Source organism: Siphateles boraxobius, unplaced genomic scaffold, assembly GCF_051911475.1.
Source record: "Siphateles boraxobius isolate OS27281-9 unplaced genomic scaffold, OSU_SipBor_1 25, whole genome shotgun sequence".
NCBI lineage: Eukaryota > Metazoa > Chordata > Actinopteri > Cypriniformes > Leuciscidae > Siphateles > Siphateles boraxobius.
The window spans coordinates 11,078,312-11,090,000 of record NW_027508866.1 but is presented as its reverse complement, the minus strand read 5'-3'; the positions used below and the strand labels follow the sequence as shown (position 1 = coordinate 11,090,000).

The 11,689-nt window shown below is 35.9% G+C and overlaps 2 protein-coding genes across 14 annotated transcripts in view; both read right to left on the bottom strand.

Moving 5' to 3' along the window:
- Positions 1-11,689, bottom strand: part of ints2 (integrator complex subunit 2) — a 290,424-nt gene that overhangs the window by 20,707 nt on the left and 258,028 nt on the right. The gene's annotated exons all lie outside the window — the stretch shown is intronic.
- The window catches only part of auts2a (activator of transcription and developmental regulator AUTS2 a), a 365,030-nt gene that overhangs the window by 274,738 nt on the left and 78,603 nt on the right, over positions 1-11,689 (bottom strand). For 10 of the 13 annotated variants that reach the window (XM_077242564.1, XM_077242575.1, XM_077242568.1 and 7 more), the window contains one exon: positions 8,799-9,020. In XM_077242564.1, the coding sequence (XP_077098679.1) occupies positions 8,799-9,020 (222 nt within the window). The remainder of the gene's footprint in view (positions 1-8,798; positions 9,021-11,689) is intronic. The other 3 variants (XM_077242567.1, XM_077242569.1, XM_077242571.1) reach the window with 1 other exon arrangement.

Here is an 11,689-nt window from a genome sequence, read left to right as displayed (position 1 = left end):
ACACGCATCTGCAAGTGCTGAATAAGTTAAAATACTTGTGATACTGATGATGGATCATTAAAAAAAAATTATTATACCAAATGTAATTTTCTTACTCAAAATAAACTTAGTGGGTGAAATGAACTGACAGCTCTCATTCAAATAGAGAAAGCTGATACTAAACATCCCTATTTCTATTCACAACTCATCATATTAAAGGCACAGTCAGGGTTTCCGTTGTCCGGTAATTACTGGACATTGGCCGGGAAAAAAATGAAATGTCCGACAAAATTAAATCTCTCCAGTCAAATTGTCCGATAAAAATTGCCTAATAGAAGGTTCCAATTCATCTCCGTATCAGCCCTTTCCTGCGGCACTGAGGACAGCGACTCAGTAGCCTACCTGTGTAGCTCTTGTGTCGCTGTCCTCAGCTCAGTAACGTTAGCCTAACTGGAGGAAGCGCACACCGGACGGGAAGCGCAGCGCCGCGACGCGTCTAGGACAACTCGGGGTATCGCACACCGGACGCACACTTTCTCAGTTTATGGCCAGCAATATTGTTATGTTTAAAGACATTATGGAATTAAGATGATGTCTGAAATGTTATGATTGTACTGTACAATTAAATACAATCGTTGCTGAGCTTGCAGTCTGAACACTTTACCTCAGACCGTCCGTTAACTGAATGAATTGAGAATATCAGCTGAAAATCCGATAACATCAGCACTGAGGAGCTCTTTTCCAAAACGAAATAAATCCATTTCAATAGTTTTCAGGAAAATAATTTATTTTACCTAGACCCACACATTTTGTGAATATTCAATTTATCATGTTGAAAAATGATTATTAAATCAAACAACAATATTATTGATGATAAATTCAAAGTTATCTTTTTTTTTTTCCAAACGCTATAAATCCATCAATTCTTTTCCAAAAATTGATGGTTTGTCTTTTAAAAAAACAACAACAAGAGAACATGCAACATATAATCAGGGACTCATACTATAAATGAATATAAATTAAACAAGTGCAAATGCATGAAATATATAAAAGCCAAACAAAATAAATAGTAAAATAAAATAGTACAAATAAAATAAATATATCCAATGCCACGTTCCAATATTGTCCATCACATAAAACAAATTTAAAGATAACACACATACAAATACCAGTCCTTAAATACAATAATGTTAAAAATGCATTCAAATCATATATATCGGGGGAGACATGGTCAGACATGATTTTGGCCACTTAATTAAGTTTTGTTTTGTAGAAAGCCTTTCTTTAAAGTGAATTTCGTTTTGTATAAATTGTATCTTAATTTTAATATTTTTTTCATCAACCAATTGCCTGGATTTAATAAATAAGAAGCAATAGACAATATAATCATAACATGGAGGCGCGGGCGCGGTCCCTTGCATTGCACGTGAACTGGAGCGCATCTCATCATAAATTAACCGAAACTCAGCGTGAGAAATATATCTATATAGAAAACTTGAAATGTCTTTAAATGAAACAATTAAAAACGAAAAGAAATAGGATAGGCCTACTCTCTGATTATGTAATCCATTACATGCATTTCTCTCTATAGGCGCGTTCACGGAGATGGTGATAGTCAATTTCATCTTTGAATGAATCGGACATTCATGTTTTTTTTCTGTCTATTTGAAAGTTATGTTAATAAACATGTTGCATTCTATACGGCCTGATTATGTCATTTTTTAAGTTACATAGACTGCATCCAGTTTTCCTCAACTTGACTAATTAAGAGGCGATATTTGACCGGCATATCATCAAAATGTCCGTAAAACGAAACCTCTGATGAAACTTTCATGAAACATGAAACTTTTAATGTAAGTGAAGTTAATAATATCTTTACATAAACTCATTTTAATAAATTTCAGATTTCACTGTGCCCAGAGTTTCCGCTAGAAAAAAATGGTACAATTTTTTTCTAGCGGAAACTCTGGGCACAGTGAAATCTGACATTTATTAAAATGAGTTTATGTAAAGATATTATTAACTTCACTTACATTAAAAGTTTCATGTTTTTAAACCTGTATAAACTGTTTAAAATTATGGCTTTTACTTATAATATAATGCAATAAAATAATAAAAAATATACAGTCTTGGTGCTGTTCCTACATTAATTTGGATATTTAATGTGAAAAATAAGGATCAAAATATAAAAATATATTACAAATTTGAATGTAAATAATAGAATACAATAGAATAGAATAGAAAATTAAAATTTAGTTTCTGTACCAGAATACATGAAAGTCTTAAAACACTTTCAATCGTATCTTTGTTCAGTTGTTATTTATTTGTGGCAATAAGACTTGGAATAAATGTGAATATAACCTAAAGTTTGTTTTATTTTATTACCTTATTGGAATCGAAATTATGAAACGATAAGAATTGGAATTGATAAAATTCAAACGATACCCAACCCAACCGGCCACTCACACATACTTCAGCCTTCAGGGCTGTGTGTAAATAAGAGGACATACTGGTCAGAACAACATCGGCCCAGTGTCCTCTTCGGCAGTGTCACACTGTGTACATTTCTCACACAAACAACTGAACACAGCTCCCAGCGGCAAGGCCGGAGAATGTGTGTTTTTGTCTGGCCAGATGGGCCTCTCAGCATGCCACTGCTGTCACACACACACACACACACAACACTTCACATTCACACATACGGACTCATAAACACATGTCTTGCACACACACAACCTTCCAGACAGATGACAACCATGGTAACCTCGTCTGAGCATGGGCCTGTGATTAGTGCAACTCTCTATGGTAGGACTAAGCAACACTGTCAATATTCAATATGCCAAACAGCCATTGTAAACAATTATACTGTAAATGTAGAATGTAGGTATTAAAAAGTACAAATACTTTTTTTTAAATATAACATTATATATTTTATGTATTATATTTTACTCCAGTCTTCAGTATCACATGATCTTTAACAAATCATTCTAATATGCTTACTTGCTCAATGCTCAAAAAACACTTCTTATCATAATAAGTGTTAAAAAGAAGTGCAATACTTGTGTAGCAACTGTGACATTTTTCCGCCATGATTTTTTGGATGTATGAAATGAACAGCTTTTTCTTTTGTAACATTATAAATGCCTTTACCGTCACGGTTTACTGTTTTGATCGGTTTAATGCAGCCTTGCCAAATAAAACTATTAATTTCTTTCAACAACAAAAAAAAATGTACTAACCTCAAGCTTTTGAATGGGAGTGTATAGTTCTACAAAAAAAACTGTTTTAAAGTTAAAAATGCTAGAAAACACATCACACATTTTTTTACAGTCGCTGAGTCACAAAGTGATGAATTGAAACAGTCTGAACTAAAAACCGAAGTCAATTAAATGCTCTTAAATGCTATTCATTTTGCTAATGAAGTTTAAATCAGAGAAACAATTGAAATCAATATTTTTTGAATTTGTCATAATAGTCAATAAGAAGAAAATAGTCAGCACAGTAGTCGGCACAACAGAAGATAACTTGATTATCAAATCAAGAGACAGCTCCTTTAAAACACAACACTGATGTGAACCGTACATAGTTGTGATAGCTCTCATAATAAATATCTCTAAACATTCCTGCAGTCTCTAACTACCACTGGGTTATGAGAGAAGCATGTTCATATATCTCTGTCATACATGCCTATAAGAGCTTGACAAAGAGGTGGATGTGTGCTTTTCCCTGGCTGCAGGGTTTTATAAGGAGAAGGTAATGTATCATGCGTCTGAGTCTGCTGCTGGGTTTATGTTTATATATTGCTGCTGTTTGTGAATCTGGGATTTACTGCAAACAGAGGAGAGTGCCTAGATAGCCCTGCCTGTGTGGCTATGATGTACCCTCCTACCTGAACATGTCTCTGCCACATGCACCACATCATAAATGTATGACTGAACCAAACAAATTCATTTCATTTTTTATATATAAATATATCTTTATACACTATAAAATGTACTTTATTCATGTGATGGCAAAGATGAATTTTCAATTTCACCAGCAATTACTCCAGTCTTCACACTCACATGATCCTTCAGAAATCAAAATGGTGTGGTGCTGCTTCATATTTTTATTTTCTAAATATTATTAGCTCTAGATTAAATGTGAGCATGCATTTACTCATCTGACTTGCACATAAACAGATTCAGTATTCCTCAAAATGAATAAAAACAGTGAAATGCAAACCTACAATATTACGCAAACCTGCAATAATTAAATATGTTTAATAGAAGAAATATACTTTTATGTATTTAATCTCATTATTATTATTAACCATTGTCTTTGCTGCTGACTTTTGATGATCCAATTCAACCTTACTAATAGGTAAAAATAAATTTAGATAAACATCACATTTGTGTTTCTGTTTGTTTGTTTTGTTTTTTTATTGGTGAAGAGTGTTGAATTTTTTTTCTCCTGCATCATAGTCACAGTTTATGTCCATTCAAGCGCTGTCTGAAGCAGCTTTCTGTCCACATGAGTAGTGTTTGTGTGTGTGTCACACAGACAGAAGAAAAGAGTGTGATCATATATTGTAACCAGGGTTTGAAATTAACTTTTTCACTCACCGGCCAATTTGGCTACTACATTTTTAAGTTACCGGGCCATTCAGAACTTCTTCTAGCCCAAAAAAAAAGGGTGAAAAAAACATGAAAATCACCCAGATAAACTACGTCACAGCTTAGACGAACTTCCCCAGCAAACAGCAAAGTGAGCAATAACACGTCAAATTGGCTATTTTGACAGCGTTACTCGCCACAGTTGATTTTTACCCAGCATTTGGTAGGGTTGGCGGGTGTTAATTTCAAACCCTGATTGTAACGCTAGCCAAAGGATAAGAGGAAAAAATTGTATGCTGCATTAATTGCGTTAAATATTTTTAGATGGATGGATGGATGGATGGATGGATGGATGGATGGATGGATGGATGGATGGATGGATGGATGGATGGATGGATGGATGGATGGATGGATGGATGGATGGATGGATGGATAGATAGATAGATAGATAGGGGTGTGACGATACATGTTTTCGTATTGAACCGTTCAGTACGAGGCTTTTGGTTTGGTAATCGGTACGCATTACAAACCAAACGATTCGTTGGACCATTTTTCCTGCCGACCAAAATCCGCGCTGGCGCGACCACCATAACGTTACGAAACATCAAATGGCAAACATAATGAAAGCGGAAGGAAACTCCTCTACTCATTATTTTGTGCTTCACGGACCGCTTATCAGTTTGGACCGGTTATCAGTTTGGACCAATGTCAGTGCAGCGCGAGCCGATCTTGATCAAGCGACACTGTTACTACAGCGCTGAGAGATCCAGTAAACAAAGCATTTGAATTCGCCACTGAAGTAATAACATTGCTGCGAGATCTAGTGAGAAGCATTAAAATTTCTCCATTATTAACGGATCAAACAGTGCTAACGTGGAAACCAGGAGAAACATTGTTCCATGAATGAACTAGTTATAGGTTTTAAGTCCACAGATCAGCAACATTCACCATGGATTTAATGTAGTAACACTAACTTGTAACCATGGAAGTTTGGCAAAAATAGTAAAATGCTTTAAAGTACATCACACATCTTTTTCCAGCGCTTCAAAACTCAAATATTATCATATTTAAATGTTAATTTTAATGTGATGACCAAAACATTATTTGTTCATCCTTCAAAGATTACCCCAATTTATAAAACTAAAAGTTTCAAGATGTAGGAAAACTCACACTTATTTAAAAATATTTTTTCTTTTAATAAATAGGAAATTTCTCTGGCATTTCTTTCTTTTTGCTTTATTGAAAACGTACCAAACCGTGACACCACTGTATCGTATCGAACCGTGAATTTTGTGAACCGCTACACCCCTAATAGATAGACAGACAGACAGACACAAGGATAGACTCCAGCATCCCCACGACCCTACATAGAACAAGCGCTTTGGAAAATGGATGGATGGATAATCATGTTTTCCTGGCGGTATGTGATATGTGTGTTCCTCTGGATCCTATCAGCCTTCCCCAGGGTCGCCCGCCAGATTCCCCGTTTTTCTAAATCAGTGCTCTTCACACAGGCACTGTAGTGGACAGCTGTTCAGGGCTCAGGAGAGGGCAGCCAAGGGTTCTAAAGCCAAGACTGTGAACAATATTTTGTGTGACAGCAATATAAAGGTGAGTCAGAGCTGTCAACCGAGTCAACTCGCCAGGAATCATTGAGACCCATCTGCTGGAACTTCAAACCTACGTGCACACACACACACACACACACACACACACACACACACACTCTCTTTCTCATTCACAGAAAATACACACATAAGCAAAAAATAAAATATGGGCTCCTCTGACCTAGTTTTGAACGGTAGTGTACATACATACAGTACATACATAAACCGATTATGAAACTGTGGTTAACAAACCATATTGTTTAACAGAATACATATTCATCCATTGTTTACAAATCTATCATCAACTGTTTGCTAGAAACAAGTTGTATATATCCATGAAATATGCATGTTTGATACATGCCCTAGAGGTCAAACTCACACCTGTGCAGCACAATATATGCAGCTGGGCAGAAAGGTTGGGTGAGGGAAAATCGGATGAAACGGTGAAGAAAAGGAATTTAATTCCTCACCATCCAGCATAACTCAAGTTTATGGCCATTGCCTTGGTGTTTGATAAAAGCTTAGAGTGTCCTAGCCATCACTTCCCTCAGCCAGCTCCATGAGAGATGGATTTGTCTGTTCTTAATTCAGCCATCTCTCTCTCTCTCTCTCTCTCTCTCTCTCTCTCTCTCTCTCTCTCTCTCTCCTCTCTCTCTCTCTCTCTCTCTCTCTCTCTCTAGGACAAATGGTACCTGTACCCTTCCCGTCTACAGCAGACTTGCACAGTGCATGTTGCACTTAACTGTATTTTCTTTTTCAAAGTGATTCTAATAATTTCAAGCAAATGTTTTGACTGTTTTGAATTTTATATCTGCAAATAACTTTGTTGAAAAAATAAATAAAATCCTGCAGGTACCAGACTTTCGACAAAAAATTGTCAAAAATGTTGATGATTCTCAAAAGAATGATTAATTCACTCATACATGCACAAAGAAGCTCTTCTTTGTGCATGTATGAGTGAATGAATCATTATTTTTAGACATAACTTTTCGATGAATAGGTTCAATAGTGATTCACAGCTCACCAGAGAGGAGGATTGTCAGCTAATAACAATTTTGGTTTTTATGTTACACAAATGTACTGGCTTAAAATAAAAGACCACTTGTGCTTATTTGTGCTTAACATCCCCCAAATCAAACATAATTACACTGAAAAGAGTTGCCAAGACATCCTTAAAAAAAAAATCATATTTAATGTTCCATGTGGAAAAATTATACTGGTCTTGGAACCACATTAGGGTGAGTAAATGATGACGGAATATTTTTGGGGTGAACTGTTCCTTAAAGCGTACATGAGTGTGAATGTGAGTGTGAGTGTGAGTGTGTGTGTGTGTGTGTGTGTGTGTGTGTGTGTGTGTGTGTGTGTGTGTGTGTGTGTGTGTGTGTGTGTGTGTGTGTGTGTGTGTGTGTGTGTGTGTGTGTGTTTGTGTGTGTGTGTCTGTGTTCAATGTAGCGTGTGTGGCCATCTGATTGCTTGCTCTGTAGTGGCAATTCCTCTGTGTAAACATGCCATAAATACTCATTAGTAAAAACAAGAGGATGTCACAAACACACACAAACACAAAGAGCAAGAGAGCAGCACCTCGCAGCAACAATAACAAGAGTGACTAATTTAATTAGCACCATAAAACAAGTCCAAAAAAGCCAGAGCCCATCCGCTCCTCGTTCATCCTTAATGACAGAGTTAATCACCAGTGTCTTTACACATCTAATCTTAGAGGACACAATCTCTATTATTCTCTCTCTCTCTTTCTGCTTTAGCACTTTTGTAAATCAGTCCACACTTTTGTCATTGTGTAATGTCTGAAAGATCAAACAAACCACCAGCCTGCCTGTAAAACCTAGTATCATATTAATTACCTCCTTCGATTAGATCGGTAATAAGTCTTACGCTGTGACAGAGACGGCTAATGATCATCGACAATTACTTGATTCAAATGAGCTCTGCCTTAATGGAGTCAGATTGGCGCACCTCTTCTGTTGTTCAGTCATTCTCAGTGAAGACATAGACATTATACACGGCTTTGAGAAATTAACATGACTGTAGGTTTGCATTAAAAAAACATTCATAAAAAACACTGAAACAAAGCAGTGCCTTGAGGTAAACTATAATTAGGTGCAAAGGGAACAGACAGTAGCCCATCAGGAACAGGGTTATTTTATTTGACTAAAACAAATCTAAAACTATTTTTGATAATGTAAATATAGCTGAAATAAAATAGAAATATTAGATAATATTAGAAAATAAAATATAGAAATGGATGGATAACTCAAATGAAAACTGAATATATAAAAAATATAAGATAACACTGCACCAGAATTATGGGTAACAATAAGAGAATCTAGACTGTTTTTTTAACCATGGTAAAACTACTATGTATAATTTAATAAACTACCATGTAGAATTTTCGCAGCAGAAATAAACTTTATTCAACAACTCCGTCTGACACCAATTTTACTCCAACCAAATGCTGAAGCTCATGCACTTGTGCGAAATCAATAGAATGCCTTTAATCTACCAACAAAATCTGCCAAACACATCAAGGCTCCCAGTTCCTGTTTGAACAGATCACAATGGTGATTTTTGGACACATGTAGCGAGCTAAAGGTAAACTCACAGGTCGGTGTTTCTTCTGCAGGTGTTTCTTCTTCTTGCTGTGTGTTTGGGCCAGGCGAGGGTTGTTCTCCTGGTCTGAGTGCTGGTGCTGGTGGTTGTTGTGGTTGAGTCGGTCTTTGTGTAGGTCTATGTTCAGTCCGTTCGGCACTCGGCCGGGCTTCTTCTTGCGCAGCGGTCCTGCCTGGTTCTGCCTCCGCTCGTGGGGCTTCAGGGTCATGTCCTTCTAACAGAAAAAAAAATTGATATGAGTATAAAACATTTTTTGGATTAAAGGCGACATGCAGTAAATTGAATCTTTTCCTTTCATAATAAATCATATGATGCACAATTCATTAGTAGAGGTTACTCTAAAGAGAAAAAATATTTTAAGCCTCTAAAATGGCTTTCCTGATTACTGTCTTATCTAAGGCTGCTGGGCGAAGACAAAATATTGTTCACTTTTAATAAATTAATGTATATAATTTAAATTAATAAAATCCAACCTTGCCGAACAGTATTTCCTACTATACACAGCGTTCAAAAGTTTGGGATCAAAGTAAGTATTTAAAGAAATATACTCTTATTCAGCAAGGACACATTCAAGCATCATCACAAGCGACAGTAAAGCTATTTACCATGGTTACAAAAGATTTCTATTTTCAATAAATGTTGTTCTTTTGCATTTCTATTTATCTAAGAATTCTGAAGAAAAAAAGTGTTTTCCAAAAAAATGAAGCAGCTCAACTGTTTCTTGAAATGTTTATTGAGCAGCAAATAAGCATATTAGAATGGTATCTGAAGGATCATGTGACTTTTAAGAAGTAAAGCTTGTTAAAAATTCAGCATAAATAAACAGTTATTTTCAATAGAAATAATATTTCACAACATTACTGTATTTTTGATCAAGTAAATGCCTTGGTGAGCAGAAGAGACTTCTTTCAAAAAGCATTTAAAAATATGACTGACCCCAAACTGTTGTATATTCTGTCTCACTCTGAAATATGTAACATTATGGAAATGAGTGTGATGCAAATTCAATGCACATGCTGTTTCATGTCTTTAAGGACCATTAATAAACAGTATGAAGACTATTCCTGCTATAGACCGGATATACTGTTTGTGCTAAAATACATTACACAACATAAGCATTACACTCTCCAGTAGGCGTCCGCTTGTCTACCTCCAGCAAACATTGTTCTGCCAAGCTGCTAAATAAAATAATCTTTACCCCACAGAAAAACAAGTGTTCTGATAAAAGGAGTCTGAAGAACAGCCGAGGAAGCAGAGGCGCAGTGACACAGAACTTTCTCATCCACTGAGAACTCTAGACAGGAAGATCAATATTCAATGTGACAAAGCTCGTCTCTGCAGGGGAGCTGTGTATCGCCACATATCTCTGCTTACAGAACGAATCAATTACATGATTATACTCCAGCAACAGAGAGATAGATACTTCTCGTGCTGAAAACTCTACACTACAGGAAGGAAAAGTGAGACATTCAAAACAGTTCAGAGTAGGAACACATACTGAAACAGCACAGTGACTTGGGAACTTGTAGCGATGTCAGTGTGAACAGGGCTTAGCCTATATTAATAAAATCTAATGCAAGATGAAAACAAAAGAATATATATAAATAATTATCATATTAGAATTATTTCTGAAAAATCATGTGACATTGAAGACTGGAGAAACGTTGCTGAAAATTCACCTTTGCCATCACAGGAATAAATTACATTTTATGATGTATTAAAATAGAAAACTTGTTTTTTAAATTATAATATTTCACAAAAGTGCTATTTTACTGTATTTTGGATTAAATAAATGCAGCATTGGTGAGCACGAAATACTTTTAAAAAAAGAGATTCCCAAACTTTTGAACAGTAGTGTATATATGACATATTTTCTCACTAAACACTCCGTTCTGAGTGATAAACCAAATCAATCTTTGAATCTGAGCTTTGAATCAATTCACTGAAGCTGACAGTTTGTAGTGATTCACAAAAACGAATGTATTCCCATGTAATTTTTACAACTGTATTATAAGATAAGAAGGGATAGTAAAACTATTCAAATCACACATTCTTTAGGAATCGCAATGACAATATAAAAAGTGCATTACAATCTTTGTCCAAAAAAATACAAGAGGGAGCAATTACAAAACGATTACAAATTACCAATTACAAAACGATGGGCAGCAGAGTGCTATGTTTAATGTAAAAATAATGATTTTATGCCTCTCCACATGATCAAAGTTTTCATATCTTACTTCAGAGATGTAGAACACTATCCTTTTTGTCTCATCTTCAAGAGCTTTGCCAATTTCCTTAAATGACAGCTCCTTTAACGCTCTTCATTTTAAGCTCTGTGCGTGCGTGCGTGCGTGTGTGTGTGTAATGTTAGTGTGTGATTAAAAATGAGTAATGGCTCTGACAAATGTTACTTCTCTTAAAAAGCCTTCAGATTTATCAGCAAATGTCTGTGTAGACCAGTCCAGTAAAATTAAACATAAGCAAACACTGCTTATGTATAAATTTGTGTGTTTATTTTCATCACTCCAAGCCCTTAGAAGATTAAATCCACCATTTCTCAAACGTAAAGAAATGTGTTTTTATGTATCTGATACAAACCGTATGTACCGTGCAAGACGCAAACCTTCTACTGTGCAAGTGTGTGTGTTTGTGTGTTTGTGAGCAGATACACCATCAGCCCTCATCCGCCTGCGGGGCTGATCCATCATGTTATACTTATGTACTAAATCAGATTACATGCTTCAGAGACATTACATGTTTAATAGCCTTGTTCATGTACTTGAAGTCACAGACATCAAAAGAGCTCTCGGCTGAGCAGACGGAGCATGTCAGGACTGCAAGATACAACAGGCTGATAACCAGCCATCAACTCTTCAGCTCTGA